This window comes from Oryx dammah, unplaced genomic scaffold (genome assembly GCF_014754425.2).
Source record: "Oryx dammah isolate SB20612 unplaced genomic scaffold, SCBI_Odam_1.1 HiC_scaffold_27, whole genome shotgun sequence".
In the NCBI taxonomy this organism is placed as follows: Eukaryota; Metazoa; Chordata; class Mammalia; order Artiodactyla; family Bovidae; genus Oryx; species Oryx dammah.
Window position 1 is genome coordinate 29,584,285 of NW_024070211.1, and position 20,601 is coordinate 29,604,885.

Sequence of the window (20,601 nt, forward strand, 5' to 3'; positions counted from 1 at the left end):
CCTAGGAAATCCCATGGATAGAGGAGCCTGGCGGGCTGCAGTCCGTGAAGTTGCAAAGAGTTGGATGCGACTTAGCGACTAAACAACAACAAAACTATAGATCCAGGAGGAAAGGCAGCTGACTGAGGCCAGGGCTGCGAGGATCTGTGTTCAGGGTGGCCCCTGGCTCCATGGCCCAGCTGCCTTTGCAGACCTAAGCGTGTGCAGCAGCTCAGCTCAGGAGACCCCTCACCCCGTCTCTGGGACCTGGTGGGAGGGGACTACCAAATCCTGGGTGGAGGGCCCTGGGGGTAGGGCGGGCAGGGCTGGGACATTCCAGGCTGAGGGAACCCCACAGGAAATTTGATTCCAACTTCTGGTAGTGGGAGGGCAGAGCAAGCTCTGTGTGTGTGTGTGTGTGTGTGTGTGTGTGTGTGTGTGTGTGCTTGTGCGCGTGCGCATGTATGTGTGAGCGTGTGTGTGTCTGTGTGTGTTTCGACTCACGTGTGTTTTCTCATAAACTTTGAGAGTTTGTGTCCACAGTCTGGCAGCCTGTACTCTGAGAGTCTCCCATGAAATTGCGTGTGGCTTGTGGGTGTGTGAGCTGGCTGTGTGTGCTCCGTGTGCACGTATGCTGAGTGTCCCTGTGTAAGTGGTTATTGGTGTCTGTGGGTGTCAGTGTGTATGTGTGCGTGCACAGGCCCTCTCCTGGACCGCGAATTGGGTCTGTGTGTCTCTCTTTGCCGGAATGAGAGTGATGTGGTTCTGGGGTGCCGCCTGCTGCCTCGTGTGTAAGGGGAGACAGTCCTCTTATTCCTGGCTCGGCGGGCAAGGGGCCTGGGTCCAGACTGGGTCGGCCAGGGCCCAGCCACGGAGGGGGTCCCCGCGTCTCCCGCTGCTCCTCCCAACTTCCCGCGCCCGCCCGAGGGGTTCTAGGCGACGGGGGCCTCGCCGCCTCCTGGGCCGCGGGTCCGCAGTCCCGGGCGTTCCCGCCCCGCAGGCCCCGGGGAGCCGCGGCAGCCCCCTGCCCCCTCCTCTCTCCGTTCCTCCTTCCCTCCGTCCCTCCTTCCCTCCCGAGCGCGGGTTACGGGCGGGGGTGGGAGGAGATTTCGCCGGAGTTTCCATTTCATACCTCGCGGCTAAACTTTCTTTCTGTGTCTCGCCTTCTTGCAGTCTGCAGCTTCTCCTGTCATCGGAAATGCCAGGCCAAGGTAAGGAGGCTGCGGGCCGCCGGGTCCTGCGGGGAGACTGGAGGGTCGGACGGGCTTGGGGTCCCGGGACTGGAGCGGGGGCGCCGGCGGGCCGGGGGCGGTGCCCCGATCGTCCCCTCCTTCTCTCTTTGTTTATGCAAAGCTCCTGGGCCCCTGAGCGGACTCAGGTCAAGGTGAAGGCGAGGACTGGGGGCGGGGGGCTGCTAGCGGGGGATGGGGGCGCGACGCGCAGGCTCGGCGGCTGTTGGGGGTGGCTGGCGGAGACCGAGCTCCGGGGTCAGGGCCTTTGAAGGTATTTCCCCTTAGTTCTCCAGGGGGTGGGGGTATGGAGGGGCAGAGGGATGCTTTACAATCTCCCTGTGGGCCGCGCGTGGAGCTCTAGTCCGCCGGATTTGGCGGGATGGGGGTCACAGCCACAAGACCCCGAGGGCGGGAGCAGGGGATAGGTAGGGGGAGGAGGGGTGAGGTGGAAAAAGTTCAGAGCTCAGGGTCGCAGACCTCTGGGCCTGGAACCTCCAGAGCGACCATCCTACTCTTTATTGGTGGGGTCCCACTTTTCGTCCTCGGTTTCCTCATCAATGTTTCCTGGCTGGTCCTGGGGGAGAGGAAAACCAGAGGCAGGAAGACCAGAGGGTTTGCTGGGTCCTTTGATTGGCCGAGCTGGCTGATCCCTGGCTTGGCTGTGTCCTCTCAGGCCCTGGCAGAAGGGTGATGGATCACCCGTGGCAGCCTTTTGGAGTCATGTGGGTGGGGGTGACACCAGGATGGATTATGATGGATTACTTGGGAAGGAAATTGTTCTGTCAGATGCGCTCAGCTTTCTGGAGCTGGAAATGCCCTGCCTTAACTTTCATAGGCAGACCGTCTGCGTGCCTTCCTCCCTTACTGTTAATATCGTCCCTGCCCTCTAACTCCTCCCTTTGCCATTCACCCTTGCTCTTTCAGGAAGGAGTTCAGGGAATGAAGGAGGAAGGATGCTTCAAAAAGGAACTTTGAGGAGTGGAAGCCCAGCAGAGCATCTTCTGCTCTGCTTCTTATTAGCTGGGTAAACTTCTCTGAGCCTCTGTTTCATTTCTAAGGATGTGGGAATAAGAAAAGGCTATTACGAGGATGAGATGGGATAGTATGTGTGATGCCCAGCGCAGTTCCTGAGACACAACAGGTGCTCAAAACATCGCAGGTAATTGATGATTGTCAGTTGGTAGCTCTGAGGGCCGAGGGTTACCTTGTAGAGAGGTGACACTTGTAGGCCTTGTAGACTCAGCAGATCTCTCTTAGAGGGGACCCACTTCCTCCTGAGTGGCTTTTGCTCAGGCCTTGCTGAGGGCTGTGTCCTCTTCATCTGGAAACTCCAGGTTGGGGAGCTCTCCCAGCACGAGTGTCAAAGGCCTGGCTTGTTCCTGCCGTTTGGGTGGTTTCTGCTTCTTCTGTGTCTTATGCTTTTCTGACCCCCTCAGCCTTTTCTTCTCCAGTGGGGGAGTGAGTTTCTGCTTCGCCTCCATCTCCTTCCTTGATCTCTTCATTTAGAGCAGAGTTTTTCTGCTCTTCCTCCCAGAGCTTTCTGGTGTTCTTGCTCCTCCCCAACATGCCCCTCCTTCCTGCACTTGTTTCTCTCAATAATAGTGGACATTTACAGTGCTGTAAGCCTTAGGACGCACTTCAATGCATTATCGATTCTATTCTTTTAATTCTATCAGAGGATAAAACAGGCTGAAAGATCCTATGGTTTTACAAATAAGGAACCTGAGGCACCCAAAGGTTGAATGACTTTCCCAAGGTCTCCCAGTATAGTCCCTCACCTACTTCTGTCCCTGGGCCCTTGTACTTCCTTCTAAATGTCCCCTCCTTGCCTATGGGCAGACATTCCTTGGTCCTTAGCTGCCCCTCCCTCTTTGCCGTCCATCTCTTGCAGTCGTGGATGCAGTCAGAGAGGAGAAGGGAATGAATGCACAGTGAAGGGTCTGAGTAGGCTAATGGTGGTGGCTGGGGGGTGGGGAGAGAGTGTTCTGGAGAGCCTGAGAAGTGTGATAGAAGATGGCTCCTTGTTGTACAGCTGCCTCCTGTGTGGAGGCAGAGGGATGACAAAGATGACTTCTGGGGGTGGTGTGCAGCCTGCTTGGCACTTCTCATATATGCTGGGAGTCAGAATATACCAGGCTGCAGCAGCCCTGCTCTGCCCAGCCAAAGAGGCCAACGTGGAGGGGAGAGGTGGACTGCCAGGGGAGCAGCCGGATGGACGGACAGATGGGCCTTTTTGTAGGATTTTCCTCTGTAGGAAATGGGACCCACTGGTGCTGTGAGCTCCACCCAGCTGGCAAGCCTCTCGCCTAAAACCACAGTTCTTGCTACCGCCCTGCTGTTTCCTTTTACTGGGAAAGGGTGATGTGAGCCCCAGAACACACAGCAGAGCTCTGTACTCCAGCTTTTATAACCAGATCACCTTGGAGGTCATCTCATCCATCGCCCTGCCTCTAGACAGGATTCATTAAATCAGTGTTTTTTGAGCTCCTTCCATGTGCCAGACATTGCTGTAGGTGAAAAAGACCAAGAAAGCCTTTGCCCTCATGGGACTGACGTTCGAACATGGGAGACAGATGCAACCAAGTTATGAAGGAAATGAGCTAGAGTGGAGGTTAGAGGATGATTAGGCTGAGTGGCCCAGGGAAACTCCTCCAAGGGAGTGTTGTGTGAGGTGAGACCCAAATGATGCTACATGATGATCTGAGAGATGGAAAGAGCCAGTACAAAGTTCCAGAGGTGAGCTGAGCTTGTCACACTTCAAAGAGGGCTGTGTAGAGTATAGAGAGTGCTGGAGAGGAGAAAGTGCCTGGAGGGTTTTGAGCAGCAAAGACATAAGCCGCGCTTCACTTGGAGAAGGCCATTCTCACCTTGAGCAGGCAAAGGGCAGGAGCACGAGATGGGCTAAGAGGTGGCTGACGTTGCCCACGTGAGAGTGGCTGGTGGTATAGTCCCTGGTGCTTGCAGGAAATACGGTGAGAATGGACCAGACCTGGGATGCATTGTGGGCCAGAGCCCAGAGCCTGGCTGGTAGAGGGGATGTTGGGTGTGAGAGACAGAATGGGATGACTCCCAGGTTTTTGGCCGGAGTCACCGGGTACACGTGGTTCCATTTACTGAGATAGATGAAGTGTATGAGAAACTTCCAGCGAAGAGGGTGCTGGGATGTCTGCTTTGTTGTGTCTCTTGTTTCACAGTTCCTTTCCCACGCACTGGGGAATTCTTGCTAACGTCGATCCTCCTCTGTCCTCTCAAATTCAGCTCAGTCTGGCCACCCCTCTAGTAAGTGGCTGGCTCTGGATGCCTAACAGTCTTTCGCCCAGGCTGTTCCTGCAGCATGAACCCAGGACTTTGAGAGGTGTGGTGTTATTTATAGTCACAATACAATGTAACAAGTTACCCTCACATTTAGTAGCTTAAAGCAGCCAACACACAGGTTCTATGAGTCAGAAATTTGGGGGTGGCCCGCTGGGATTTGGTTCTAGCCTGGGGTCTCTCCTGGGGTGGCAGTCAAGATGCCAGCTGGCGCTATAGTTGTCTGAAGGCCTGATGGACTGGATCTGTTCCAGGATGGTTTACTCTTGTGGCTAACAAGTTGGGGGTGGCTTTTGGCAGGGGGTCTCAGTTTTTTGCCACACAGACATCTCCTTAGGCCTGCTTGAGTATCCTCACAACATGGCAGTAGCTGCCTCAGAGTGGGTGAATCAGGAGCACAGGGCCGAAGCCCTGAGTCTTTTATATCCTAGCCTTGGAAGACAAACACCGTTTCTGCGATATGCTGTTAGTTAATGCAAGTCAGTCGCATTGAGAGGAACTTCCCTGGTGGCTCAGACGGTAAAGAATCCAATTGCAGTGCAGAAGACCAGGGTTTGATCCCTGGGTCGGGAAGATCCCCTAGAAAAGGGAATGGCTAACCACTCTAGTATTCTTGCCTGGAGAATTCCACGGAAAGAGGAGCCTGGTGGGCTATAGTCCTTGGGATTACAAAGAGTCGGATATAACTGAGCAACTACCACTTTAGCCCCACTGAGTGTGGGAAGGGCCTTGGAGCCAAGAATCATTGAGACCATTTGGAGGCTGACTTCCACAGATTTCCAGGAAGAGAGCAAAACTGATCTGGCTTTTGGAAGGTCTCAAGAGTGGTGGGAAGGGCAAGACATAGGAATTAGACTTACCTGGATTTGAACTCTACCTCTGCTGCCTTCCAGCTGTGTCAGCTGGGTTATAGAAGTGCCCATTGTTACATAGTAGGCATCTTCTCTTTTCTTGGAACCATAGGCAAAAATAGAAAAAAGCCCGCATATTCTGTGCCTCATTCTTTGCAAATTGGAGCTGCTTGAGAGGAAATGCTGGTAGAGGGGCCCTAGTGCCCTGATGTAGACTGAGCTGTTTATTGCACTTAGAACTGTTGAGAGACATGTTGCTCCCTCAACTTCTAGAATAGTGCCTGTCTGGTAGTAGAGGTTCCATGAAGAAATAAAGGAGTGGAATAAAGGAATGTTGAGAAACAAGAAGTTCCTATGTAGGGAGAGGCTGAGGGGGTGGATGAAAGCAGAAAAGAAGGAGCAGAAAAACCATTTTAAAACCCCTTCAAAGTGCTCTCCTACCACTTGACCCAAAGATGCTCCAAATAAAGAATTCCCTGGTGGGCCAGTGGTTAGGACTTGGTGTTTTCACTGCATGGGCCCGGGTTTGATGTCTGACTGGGAACTAAGATCCTGCAAGCTGTATGGTGCAGCCATTAGAAGAGAGAGAGAGAGAGAAAAAAAAATGCTCCAAATAATAAATCTAGTCATTTACATTTTCTAGTTGGGATACAACTCACATATCATCAACTGATAATCTGTACATGTTTATGAACCAGATCAAGAGCTAGAACATTTCTAGCACCCCAGAAGCAGTCCTTATGCCCCCCTCCAATCAGTATCCCCCAAAGGTAATTGCTAGTCTTACTTATAACATCAGAGATTAGTTTTGCCTGTTTATGAACTTCATATAAATTGAATTATGCAGTATGTTTACTTTTGTGTCTGGCTTATTTCACTCAGCATTATGTCTGGGAGGCTCATTTGTGTTCTAGTGAGTTGCAGTGGTTCATTCTTTTTTTATTGCTATGTTGTATTCCAGTAGGTGAATGAACCACAATTTATTTATCCATTCCATTGTGTATTGCCTTTTGAGTTATCTCCAATTTGGAGCTATAATGAACAGACCTACTATGAACACTTAATCACCTGTATCTACACTGAACTTTGTAATACACAAAACATTTTCCCTCACCCTCTCAGTCCTAAAAGGTGGGTAGGGCTCATGGGAGCCCCATTTTATAGATCTGTTGTTGAGGCTCTGGGAGGGTCTTGGCTAAGGGCACCTTGATGCCAGTAGCTTTCTTGTGCTGCCCTGGGAAAAATGGGTGGGAAGCAGGTGAGAAGGGAAGTGAGTTGAGAGCGAGCCAGAGAAATGGTGACAAATAGAGAGAAGGGGCTGATTCAGGCACTGGCATTTCATCGTGGTTCCTGGAAGCCCCACTCTCTAGCTGCCCCTCCAAATCTCTTTTTAAAAAAAGCTAGTTCCATTAAAAAAGAGTATTTATTTTTGGCTTTGCAGCATCTTAGTTGGGGGTCTTAGTTTCAGCCTGGGGTTAGTTGCTCTGTGGCATGTGGAATCTTAGTTTCCAGACCAGGGATCGAACAAATTCCCTGGTCCTGCCTAGACCCCCCAGACTCCCTGCACCGCCCTGCTCCCCGCCTCCCTGCCGCATAAATTTCTCCAGGGGAGCAAATTGTGTTTCCTTTAGTCCCCACCCTTAAGTCTCATAGGGGTCCTCATCTTTCCCCATTGTTTCTCTCAGTTGAGGATTTAAAATGAATGGCCCAGGATTTGTCTTCCACTTTTATTTGAGCATATGCACAGTGTGTATATACACAGTAGATTTTCTTCTGTTTTGCTTTTCTCCTCACTCCCCTGCTGTGGGGTTCCACAGTCTCCAGATACATTTGTTCATTTATGTATTTATTTAATATTTTAAAGGAGATTTTACATGTTTGGTTGGTTTTATTTTTATTTGTCATTTTTAACATAGTTTGTCTTTTAAAAATTTATTTCTAAAATATTAGTGTACAATATGCAATGTTGTGTTATACAATTTCTGCTGTATAACAGCTATATGTATTGTATATCCCCTCCCTCTTGAGCCTCTCCCATCCGCCCCACTCTTCTAGGTCATCACAGAGCACCCAGCTGAGCTCCTTGTGCTATACAGCAGGTTCCCACTAGCTACCTGTTTTACACATAGTAGTGTGTGTATTGACATACATACTCTCCCAATTCGTCCCACCCTCCCCTTCCCGCCAGGCTGGTTGGAGATTTACAGAAAAGTTGCAAAGATAACACAGAGTTCCTATGCAGCCCACACCCAGGTTCCCCTGATCCGGATACAGTGTTTGAGAAAGCCTCTTTTTACTCCTGATTTGCCCCCTTGTTTTGAAATAGCAGTTCTAGCAGACAAGGGTGGCTCCTTCCAGCAAAATGCTGGTTGTCCATTCCGGGTCTGATAAGAGTTCAAAGAGCCAGGTAGCTGCAGAGCAGGCAAATTGCTGGGACCCACACCTCAGCCTCCAGGCAGTCCCTTCTCACCTCGCTTCCTTTACCTTCTCCTACCCTTGGGCTTCCCTGGTGGCTCAGAGGTTAAAGCGTCTGCCTACAATGCAGGAGACCTGGGTTTGATCCCTGGGTCAGGAAGATCCCTGGAGAAGGAAATGGCAACCCACTCCAGTACTCTTGCCTGCAAAATCCCATGGACAGAGGAGCCTGATAGGCTACAGTCCATGGGGTCGCAAAGAGTCGGACATGACTGAGCCACTTCCCTTCACCCTTGGGGTTCCTTGGTGGCTCAGTGGTAAAGAATCCGCCTCCCAGTGCAGGAGACCCTGGTTTGATCCCTGGTTGGGAAGATTCCCTGGAGAAGGAAATGGCAACCCATTCTAGTATTCTTGCCTGGGAAATCCCACAAACAGGATCTGGTGGGTGGCAGCTCATGGGGTCGCACAGAGTTGGACACAACTGAGCAACTAATCAACAACAACGATAACACCCTCTTCCCAGCCCTGGCTCTTCGTTTCCCTCTGCACCAGGGGCATGAAGGGAGGAGGCTGCAGCAATGACTTGGTCCCCTCCCCTGTACCAGAGGGGTTTAAATCCCATCCTTTAAGCTTGAAAGGAAAGGAAATCCTATAATTAACCCCCATCTTTCAGTCACATTATTCAATCACATTACATAGCACCTTTCCTGTTCTCTCATAAACACACCTGCAGCCTCCATGCGCAGTTGTTGGAGACTTGCTGTGTTTTCCTGCTACTGAGATAGCAGGGTAGCAGGAGGAGGTTCATGGCTCTAAGACCCATTGATTGCTCTGAGTACAGTGAATGTTTTGGACTTGGAGACAGACTGTTGAGTGTAAATGTCTTCTACATTAACAACTGTCTGTGTGACCCTGTCAAGGGTTTTAACCTCTCTGAGCTCCAGTTTCCTCATCTGTAACATGGATTATAATAGGACCTGTCTTGTAAGCCTCTGTGATATCCCAACTAAAATGCCAAGCTCAAAATAAGTGGTCAAAATGTTGCTGATATTTATTTTGTATTCTTCTTGCTGTCTTCTAACTCTGTTGTTGTTTTGCAGCTAAATCGTGTCTAACTCTATGCAACCCCATGGACTGTAGGCAGCCCCCCTTCCCAGGCTTCTCTGTCCATGAGATTTCCCAGGCAAGAATACTGGAGTGGGTTGCCATTTCCTTCTCCAGGGGATCTTCCTGGCCCTGGGATCAAACCCCGTCTCCTGCATTAGCAGGTGAATTCTTTACCATTGTGCCACCTGGGAAGCAGAGAGTGAATTCCCTGGTGGTCCAGGGATTAGAACTCTAGGCTTCCACTGCAGGGGCAGAAAAAAAAGGTGGGGAGAATTTGAGGGACCAACCAAGGTTGCTGAGGGCGCTGGTGTCAGGCAAGACTAGATGCTGACGTGTTTGGCTTCTCTTTTCCCTCTCCACTGTCAAGGAAGAATGAGGAAACAGATGTCAGCGAATATAATTTGTCTTTTGCTTGCTTGCTTGCCTCAGGGCACCAAGACCTGTAGTCATGGTTCCAGATCTTGTCTGTACTTTAGAATCACTGGGATGCTTTAAAGATAGTGCTACCTGGGTCCTCCTCCCCAGGGAATCTGATTTAATTGGTTTGGGGCATGATCCAGGCATTGGGATTTTTGAAAGTAGCCACCAGAGTTGGGAGTGTAAAATGGTGCAACCATTCTGGAAAGCTGGTGACCATTCCCTAAAAAGTTAAACATGCATTTGCCTTATAACCCAGCAATTCCACTCCAAGATATTTACCCAAGAGAAATGAAAACATGTCCCTTGCACATAAATTCTTAGCAGCTTTATTCATAATAGTCCCAAAGTGGAAAAACTCAATTAGTCAACAACAGCCGAATGGACAAATTGTGACATAAAGTTCCCATGGAATACTACTTGGTAATAAAAACGAATGAACTGTTGTTACTCACAGCATCGCTGATGAATCTCAAAAACACTGGGCTTAGTGAAAGAAGCCAGACATAAATGGAACAAATGGTTCCATTTTTATGAAATTCTTGACAAGGCAAAACTCTCATGACGAAAAGCAGAGTAGTACTTTTCTGGATCTGGGGGGTGGTGGGAAGATTGTTTCCAAAAGCGTGTGAGGGTACTTTTTTTTGGACGGTATATAGATGTCCTTTATCTTGATTGTGGTGGTCATGGTTACCCAGAGTATATATTTGTCAAATTCACCGAACTATATTCTTAAAAGGGATGCCTTTATTGTATATAAATTATGTCAGTAAAGTTGATTTAAAAGTTTCCCAGCTGAGTCCACTTTGCAGCCAGTCTTGAGAATCGCTGGTCTGCAGCTTTTGAAGACCCATCTCTGCCCTTGCTGTCTTGGTCAGCACCCCGCACAGTGCCAAGTGTATAATAGCGCTTTCAGCAGTCAAGGACCTTTCCTAGTTGTCTTTTTTTTTTTTTTAATAGTGACTTTTTTGAGGTGTAATTCGCATGCAGTACAATTCATCCTTTTAGAATGTATAATTCAGTGGTGTTTTGTGTATTCAATGTTGTGCAGCCATCACCACAGTCAATCTATCATCTTGAAAAGAAACTTCATACATTAATTTTTTTTAAAATTTTGCTGAAGTATAGTTGATTTACAATGTTGTGTTGATTTCTGCTGTACAGCAAAGTGACTCACTTATACATTTATATGCATCCTTTTTCATTTTCTTTTCTGTTATGGTCTATCACAGGATACTGCGTATTGTTCCCTATGCTATGCAGTAAGAGCTTGTTGTTTGTCTAGTCTATATATGTGATTGTGGGTGCTTAGTCTCTCAATCCTCTCCTGCTCTTTGCGACCCCATGGACTGCAGCCACCAGGCTCCTCAGTCCATAGAATTCTCTAGGTAAGAATACTGGAGTGGGTTGCCGTGGCCTCCTCCGGGGATCTTTCTAACCGAGGGAATCAAACCCAGGTCTCCTGCATTGCAGGTGAATTTTTTATCATCTGAGCCATCAGGGAAGTCGATGAATACTGGAGTGGGTAGTGTATCCCTTCTCCATGGGATCTTCCAGACCCAGGAATCGAACTAGGGTCTCGTGCATGGTGGGTGGACTCTTCACCAGCTGAGCCGCCAGGAAAGCCTGTTCTATATATAACAGTTTGCATCTGCTGATCAAAGCTCCCAGCCCACCCCTCCCAAGCTCCCTCTCCCACTTGGCAACCACAGGTCTGTTCTCTGTGCCCATGAGTCTGTTTCTGTTGCATAGATAAGTTCATCTGTATCACATTTTAGAGTCTACATTTGTGATGTTGTCTATTTGTCTTTCTGTCTGACGTTTCATGTGGTATGCTAGTTTCTAGGCCCATCCTTGTTGCTACAAATAGCATCACTTCATTCTTTGTATGGCTGAGTAGTATTCCATTGTGTGTGTGTGTGTGTGTGTGTACATACACTGCATCTTCTTTGCCCATTCATCTGTTGATGGACATTTAGGTTGTTTCCATGTCTTGACTATTGTAATTAGTGCCTCTGTTAACACAGGGGTGCATTAAACTTTTTGAATTGGAGTTAAGTATATAGTGGGATTGCTGAATCATATATGCAACTCTTTTTAGCTTTTTGAGGAATCTCCATACTGTTCACCGTAGTGACTGTACCAACTTACAGTCCCACTCATAGTGTAGGAGAGTTCCTTCTCCTCCATACCCTCTCCAGCATTTGAGAGACCCCATACAATTTAAATTTAACTGTCCCTCAATCCCTCTCCTTCCCACACCCTGGCCCCAGCCCTAAGCAACCACTAATCTGCTTTTTATCTCCACGTTATTTCTCTATTCTGGAGATGTCATATAGATGGAATAGCAGAATGTGTTCTTTAGGGCTGGCTTCTTTCACTTAACATAGTGTTTCCAAAGTACATCCTTTTTATGGCCTAATAATATTGCATTGTGTGAGTATACCACATTTTGTTTATCCCTTTATCAGTTGATGGACTTTTGGATCGTTTCCACTTTTTGGTTATTGTGAATAATGCTGACATGAATATTCATGAACAAGTTTTCATGGGGATATATGTTTTCTTTTAAAAAATTATTTATTTTATTGGAGGATAATTAGAATATTATCATGGCTTTTGCCATACATCAACATAAATTGGCCCTAGGTATACATGTGTCCCCCCATCCTGAAGCCCCCTTCCACTTCCCTCCCCATCCCATCCCTCCAGGTTGCCACTGGACATATGTTTTCACTTCTCTTGGCTCTATCTATCTAGTTACCTCTACCTATGAGTGAAAATATGGGGTTCTGTTTTAACTCTACATTTAACTTTTTGAGGAACTGTCAAGCTGTTTTCCAAAGCAGCTAATATTAGTTTTCTAGGTCTGCTGTAGGAAAGTACCACAAACTGACTTAAAACAACAGAAATTTCTTGTTTCACAGTTCTGGAGGCTTAAAAGTCCAAAATTGGACCATATGCCTCTAAAAACTGTAGGGAGAAGCCTTCCTTGTGTCTTTGGGTGGGTTGCTGGCAATCTTTGATGTTGCTTGGGTTATAGATACTTCGCTTTGATCTTTATCTTCACATGGTATTTTCTCCGTGTGTCTTCTTATCATCTTTTCTCTGTGTATGTCTGTCTCTGTGTCCAAGTTTTACAAGGACACCAGTCATATGGGATTAAGGCCCACCATAATGATCACATTTTAACTTGATGACCTCATTAAAGACTCTGCTTCCAAATAAGGTCACATCTGAGGGATGAGGAATTAGGACTTCAACATACCTCTTTTGGGGGTGGGTACACAACTCAATTTACAACACAGCTGCACCATTTTATATTTGCACCAACAGTGCATGAAGATTCCAATTTCTCTACGTCCTTGTGAATACTTATTTGACTTTTTGATTATAGCCATCCTAGTAGATATGAAGTGATATCTCACTGTGGTTTTGATTTGATTTCCCTGATGATGAATGATGTTGAGTATTTTTTCATGTGCTTCTTGGTCATGTATTTATCTTTTTTTGAGAAATGTCTTTTCAAATTCTTTGCCCATTTAAAAAATTAAATTATTTGCGTCTTTATTGTTGAGTTATAAGAGTTCTTTTTATGTTCAGGATACAAGTTCCTTATCAGATATGTGATTTGAGATATTTTTTCCCCATCCTTCAGATTGTCTTTTTACTTTGTAGCATACACATTTCAAACTTTGATTTAGTCCAGTTTATCTCTTTTTGTTTGTTTGTTTCTTTGTCTGTGATTTTGGTATTATGTTACTGTTAAGTCACTTCAGTCGTGTCCGACTCTGTGTGACCCCATAGACGGCAGCCCACCAGGCTCACCCGTCCCTGGGATTCTCCAGGCAAGAACACTGGAGTGGGTTGCCATTTCCTTCTCCAGTGCATGAAAGTGAAAAGTGAAAGTGAAGTCGCTCAGTTGTGTCTGATTCTTAGCGACCCTATGGACTGCAGCCCACCAGGCTCCTCTGTCCATGGGATTTTCCAGGCAAGAGTACTGGAGTGGGGTGCCATTGTCTTCTCCATTTGGTATCATAGCTAAAGTCAAATCCAAAGTGATATTTACCCCTATGTTTTCTTCTTAGTTTTATAGTTTTGGTTGTTACCATTACATCTTTCATCCATTTTGAATTAGTATTTATATATGGTATGAAGTAAGGGTCCAGTTTCATTCTTTTGCCTGTGCCAGTGAAATACCATAGACAGAAGAGCCTGGTGGGCTACAGTCCATGGGGTCACAAAAACAGCTAGACACGACTTAGTGACTCAACAACAACAACAACAACAACAACAACAACCCCAGTTATTCCAGAACCATTTGTTGAAAAGACTACTCTTTCCTAACTGAATGATCTTGGCAACATTGTAAAAAATCAGTTGACCATAGCTGTTGAGGTTTTATTTCTGAAGTCTTAATTTATTCCATTGAGAATGGAATAAGGGTATGTCTATCCTTAACACCAGTACCATGCTGTTTTGATTACTACTGTTTTGTAGTAAGTTTTGAAGTTGGAAAGTGTGAGTCTTCCAGTTTTGTTCTTCTTTTTCAAGATTGTTTTGGCTGTTTTGGGTCCCTTGAGTTTCCATTTGAATGTTAGGATCAACCTATTGTTTTCTACAAAGCAGCCAGCTGGTATTCTAATAGGGAATTAAATCTGTAGATCAATTTAGGGAGTATTGCCATCTTAACAGTGTTGAGTCTTCTGATCTGTGAGCAAGGGATATCTTTCCATTTGTTTATATCTTCTTTAAATTCTTTCCATATTGTTTTGTAGTTTTTGGAGTAGAAGTTTTACACTTTTGGGGAGCTAAATTTACTTTAAATATTTTATTCTTTTTGATATTATTATAAATGGAATTGTTTTCTTAATTTTATTTTCAGATTGTTCATTGTCAGTGTATAGAAATACAATTGATCTTTGTATATTGAAGATTTGCCCTAACCTTCATGAACTCATTTATTAATTCCAGTAGTTTAAAAATTGAATTCTTTAGGATTTTCTGTGTATAGGGTCATGTCATCTGTGAACAGAGATAGTTTTACTTCTTTTTTTCCAAATTTTCTTTCCATTTTTTTTTCTTTTTTTTTTTTTTTTTACCTAATTGTCCTGGCTAGAACTAGAAGTGGCAAGAAGAGAAATCCTTATCGTGTTCCTGATCTTAGGGGAAAGCATGCAGTCTTTTTTTTTTTTTTTTAGCATGCAGTCTTTAACCATTAAGCAGAATGTTAGCTGTGGGGCTTTCATAGATGCCCTTTATCACATTGAGGACATTTCCTTCAATTTATAGTTTGTTGTTGAGTGTTTTTTAAATCAGGATTTTGTAAATTTTTTTTTTTACATCTGTTGAGATGATTGTTTGCTTTTTTTTTTATTCTGTTGATATGGTGTATTACAGTAATTGATTTTCAGATGTTAAAACAACCTTGCATTCCCAGGATATATCCCATTTGGTCAGAATGTGTAATTCTTACTATTATATGTTGCTGGGTTTGGTTTCTAGTATTTTGTTGAGAGTTTGTGCATCTTTACTCATAAGAAATATTGATCTTTAGTTTTCTTTTTCTTGTATTGTCTTTGTCTAGTTTTGACATCGAGGTAATACTGATCTCATATGACGAGTTAACAGGTGTTTGCTCCTCTTCCACTTTTTGGAAGTGTTTATGAAGAGTTGATATGGATTATTCTTTAAACGTTTAATAGAATTCACATGTGAAGTCATCTGGGCCTGAGCTTTTCTCTGTATGCAGTATTGCTAGTTTGGCTTAACGGATAACTTTGTTAATATATTCAGATATTCTATTTCTTCTTGAGTCGGTTTTGGTAGTATATGTCTTTTAAGGAGTTTGTCCATTTCATCTTACTTACCTATTGGCATACAATTGTTCATAGTATTCCTTCAAAATTCTTTTTATTTCTGTAAGATCAGTAGTAATACCCTCTCTTTCATTTCTGATTCAAGTAATTTTGTCTTCTCTCTTTTTTTCCTGGTCAGTTTACTAACAGCTTATCAACTTTGTGGGCCTTTTCAAAGATCCCATTTTCTCTCTAACTTGAAGGGTTTTTCATCAGAGTCAGTTTGTGTATAGCCACTGTTTTTTGAGTATCCTCTGCATGGTGGCTGCTTGACACTCATCTCATTGAATCTTTGGAAAACCACACATGAAGTGGCTATAATTGGTCACACTCTTGAATGAGAAAATTGAAGTGAAGCATTCTGCACCAGTCATGTAGCTAGCAGGCAGCTTAGGGCTGAGTATCTAGCTCCAACGCTTGATGGCTTTTCACTACTTCCTTTCCCACCTTCAGCCTCTATTCTCTGCCGCTGAGGCTCTCTCTCTCTTTTTTTTTTTCCTGATTTCTAAGGAAAAGAGCTGTGGGTCACCATTCTCTCACATCACCCATCAGTGGGCCTCAGCCTCACCTGATGAGCCCATTAAGCATATTCTTGCCACCCTCAACTTTGGTTCAGTGGGTCTTGGCTTGGGCCCAGGGATATGCATTAATTTCTAAGACTCCCCCCCACCCCTCAATGATTCTGATGTTGGAGTCCCTTAATAGCATCTGACTAACATGTCTTTGCCTCTGGAAACTCCTCTTCAACTCCACTGGGCACAGGCCCCTAGGGAGCCACTGGTTTCTCTGGCTTCTGTTCTCCTGGCTTTTGCTTCCCCCACAGTGAGGGTCAAGGATGAGGTAGGTCTTGGGCGAGAAGCCATTTTATCTCTACTTTCTAAAAATTTTCAAGAAGCTGTAACAGCCCCTCTCACCCCTCCCCTAACAATCTTCCCAGAGTTCTCTCTGAGAGTATAGGGCCTTTAGGGGTTAAAATAAGCAGGCCTGGAGTGTGTTATAAGCAGTCAGTGTGCGTGTGCACACACACACACACACCTGAGAGTATAGGGCCTTCAGGGGTTAATAAGTAGGCCTGGAGTGTGTCATAAGCAGTCAGTTAGTGTGCGAGGTCTCTCTCTCTCTCACACACACACACACACACACACACACACACACACCCAATGCTGGGGAGAAAGTGACACTGAGCTGTGACTGGCTTCTCATTTTCCTGGAATGTGTTTCCCAAAAGGTCTCATATTTTTCAGCGTTTCTGACTCTGGGACTGTGTAAACATCACACGGGGGTTTGCTGCATCTGAGAGACTGCAGGAGTTAGGAAGGGGGAGGGTGGGAACCCAGGGCAGGGAGAGAAGGGCAGATGGGAGCTGCAGAGTTGGAGCCAGAAAGGGAGACAGGGGTGGGAGATCCTGGGGTCCCGTAGAAGCAAGACACGTGGTGAAATATGCAGGAGGGCACAAAGACCAGGGGTTCCTGCTAAGGAGGGATCTGGTGAGGGCTGGGGTCTGCGGTGCAGGGAGAGGGCAGGGGGCCAGGGCAAGTTAGACGGTCTGTCAGTAGCATGAGAGGGGAGGTGACTCTTGAACCCCTGGCCCATGCCAGCTTCCCTGGCTGCTTCTGGCTTTCAACTTAGGGGGTTTGCAATTTGCCTGGAGCTGGCTGAGCAGGGAGAGTGAGGGAGAGGTGGGGTTTCCCCTCCTGGGGTATCTACTTTTGCCCGAGAGAAGCTGCTGGTCCTGAGAGAGGGCCCTAAGATGCTTCCTGAGGACCCCGCAAGCATCAGACCCTGCTTGGCTCTCCCTAGGGAGAGTCTTAACCTTCTGAGCCACTGACCCAAAGCCAATGCCGGAGCCTGCATGTGCTGGTAGAGTTGGAGCCCCTCTGCCCTTGGGCTCTGGTGGATGTTTTTTTAATTTATTATTTTCTTTGCTATGCTCGATCTTTGTTGCTGTGCCTGGGCTTTCTCTAGTTGCGGAGAGCCGGGGCTACTCTCTAATTATGGCGCATAGACTTCTCATGTGGTGGCTTCTCTTGTTGCAGAGCACAGGCTCTAGAGAACTCGGGCTCAGTAGTTGTGACACATGGGCTTAGTTGCCCTGAGGCATGTGGGATCTTCCTGGACCAGGGATCGAACCCACGTCCCCTGCATTGGCAGGTGGATTCTTAACCGACACCCCCTAGCCAGCAGGCCTGGCTCGCTCCACTGGATTGACCATGGCCCACATTCCTTTATCCTCCTCCCACACTGATTCCTCTGCCTGTGGTCGGCTGCTGGCCCCATGTCCTCCTGTCTGCTCTGCCCTGCCTAGGACCTCCTGGGGTCCTGCTCCCTCTCTCTGAGGATTTGGCCCCTGGCTGGTGAATGACTTGGCCAATTGTCATTGGCCAAGCTGGCAGGCAGCAGGCAGGCAGGGTGGGATGTTAGTGGGGGGCCATTAGGACGAGAGGGGTATGTGTGCCCTGGGGCACAGTGAAGCACAGAGCCAGTCACAGATTAACCTCCTGGCCTGTTTCCACCTGCTGGGCCTGGGCATCCAAGCGAGGGTATCCAGAGGTGTCTGGGTTCAAATCAGGTTCTGTTCAAGGAAGCAGGGAAGGAAGGTCACTTGTGGGTCATGTGTGATTGGAGGAGCCACGGAAAAGCTCCAGTGCCCTCTCCTGCACTCCGAAAATCACACTGGCTTGAATTCCACCATCAGTCTCTGGCTTATGAAGATCCTCTATGCCTGTACAGATAGGCTCATTTAATCTAATCCTTACACCAGCACTAAAAGATAGGCGTTAGTATAATCCCTTAGGACACAGAGGAGGAAACGGGTTGAGACGGTCGAGCAGTGTGCTCACACAGCCAGGAAGGTGGTGGAACCAGGACCCAGGAGTTGAACCCAGACTCAGGGAGAGCCTCCAGGGGAGAGTCTGCCTGGAGGTGGTGTGATGAGAATCCTGACCTCCTGTCTGAATTCCTTCTTTAACGCTCATAACTCTAACTGGGCAAGTTGTTTGTTTATGATTTGGGTTCCCTGTCTATAAAAGTCATAAAAATAGTTCCTGCTTCCAAAGATTATTGTGAGAATAAGAGTGAATGCATCTGAAGTGTGCAGAGCAATAGATAAATACCAGCAATTATTGTCATTATTATTATCACGGCCCCCCTGTGCACAGTGTCCTAGGAGAGAGACAGGTTGGGTGGACAAAGTTCTGCTTTACTAAGCTTGCCCGGACCTCTAGGGTAGGCAGTTGGACTGGTCCATACTCAAGTGGGCTGTCTTGTGAGATGATGAGCCCTCAGCAGCCACCTTGCATTATGAGGAGGAGGTTGGACTGGAAGCAGTGAAGATCTCTTTTGTGCTAAGACTTGGGAGCTTCGGAGACAGAGCTGGCTTGGTTTCCTTGCTTACAACTGGATGACTTTGGACCATTTTCTGAAGTGCTCTGATTCTTGGTTTCTCATCTACAAACTAGGGTCACAAAAACCTTCCTGCAGGGTCATAGTGAGGATTAAATTAGCTAGATGTGGAGAGTGCTTTTCAGCTGCTCGTGCACAGTAGGCAGGGATTTGTTGCAGCTGTGGCTGTAGTGGAAGCATCATGGTTATTACTAGATGTCGAGTCTGGCCCTCTGCAGGTGATGATTCCAGAGCTGGAATACCTGTGTGTCCCACCGGTGTCTCCTTATCCTGTTTGCTCTGCTCCTTGAGCAGTCTGCCTTCTTCCTCCTCTGCCCTCTTTTCTGAGCGTCTTTGTCTGATTCCAAGGTGTCTGGGGACCTTCTCAGGTTGAATTCACTTTCCCTTCTAAGAACTTAATTCTATTATGTTTTTCCAGCTCCCATTGTGACCCCTAATCTGTGTCTTTTCCAGGACCCAATTAAATAAAAAAAATTTTTTTGAGATAATTTTAAACTTCCAGAAGATTTGCAGAAATGGTACAAAGAGTACCAGTATACTCTTATCTCAATTTTTCTGAATGTTGATCTCTTATGGAACTGTTACACAATTATCAAAACCAGGAAATGAACACTGATCTGATGTTATTAACTAATCTACAGATCTTAGTAGAATTTGGCCAGTGTTTCCATTACCTCTTTTCAGACCCAGGATCCAGTTTCAGTTCCCACTTTGCATTTATTCATCACGTCTCTTTAGCCTCCTCCAAGCTGGGACAGTTCTTCTCTTGCTCTGTCTCCTTTGACTCTGGCACTTCTGAAGAGAATTGCTTACTTATTTTGCAGAATGTCCCTCAATTTTGGTTTATTTGATTTTCTATTTCCATCATTCCTTGATGGCTCAGGCAGTAAAGGATATGCCTGTAATGCAGGAGACCCGGGTTTGATCCCTGGGTCAGAAAGATCCCCTGCAGAAGGGAATGGCAACCCACTCCAGTATTCTTGCCTAGAGTATTCCATGGACACAGGGGCCTGGCAGGCTACATTAATGGGGTTGCAAACAGTTGGACATGACTGAACGACTAACGCTACTACTACTTCTTTGTTTATTAATTGGAATTCTACTATAAAGAACTGTCCTGTACCCCACCCCACCCCATTTGCTTACTAATTCAATTTAAAATTTATGAGTCTTTCAAATGAGTCAGCTCTTCGCATCAGGTGGCCAAAGTATTGGAGTTTCAGCTTCAGCATCAGTCCTTCCAATGAACATCTAGGGCTGATCTCCTTTAGAATGGACTGGTTGGATCTCCTTGCAGTCCAAGGGACTTTCAAGAGTCTTCTTCAACACCGCAGTTCAAAAGCATCAGTTCTTTGGCACTCAGCTTTCTTTATAGTCCAACTCTCACATGTATACATGACTACTGGAAAAACCATAGCCTTGACTAGACGGACCTTTGTTGGCAAAGTAATGTCTCTGCTTTTTAATATGTGGCCACCTGATGTGAAGAGCTGACTCATTTGAAAAGACCCTGATGCTGAGAAAGATTGAGGGCAGGAGGAGAAGGGGACGACAGAGGATGAGATGGTTGGTTGGCATTACCGACTCAATGGACATGAGTTTGAGTGGACTTCGGTAGTTGGTGATGAACAGGGAGGCCTGGTGTGCTGTGGTTCATGGGGTCACAAAGAGTCGGACACGACTGAGCGACTGAACTGAACTGAACTGAATTTATGTCTGTATGGTTTGTGGATATTCATTTTATTTTATAGGTTATAATCCAATGCTTTCATTGTTTTTCTTGGGTCAGGTTGTCTCGGCTCTGGGCATTGGGAGTTCCTTTAAGTTGGTAGGACCCATGGTTTGTGAGCTGTTATTTTCTCCCGGTAGCAGTGAGGCTTCTCCAGAGTAACAGAACCAATGGGATATTTAGATGAAGAGAATTATTTTAAGGAATTGGCTCATGAGATTGTGAGGACTGGCAAGTTTGACAAGGGCAGTCTCTCAGACTGGCAGCTCAGGCCGGAGTTGATGTTGCAGCCTTAAGGC

General features: G+C 46.4%; 1 protein-coding gene across 6 annotated transcripts in view; it reads left to right on the forward strand.

The window, feature by feature from the left end:
• Positions 1 to 20,601, forward strand: part of TNS1 (tensin 1) — a 210,235-nt gene that overhangs the window by 24,827 nt on the left and 164,807 nt on the right. For all 6 annotated transcript variants that reach the window (XM_040228387.1, XM_040228386.1, XM_040228388.1 and 3 more), the window contains exon 3: positions 1,153 to 1,190. In XM_040228387.1, coding sequence (XP_040084321.1) covers positions 1,153 to 1,190 — 38 coding nt within the window. The remainder of the gene's footprint in view (positions 1 to 1,152; positions 1,191 to 20,601) is intronic.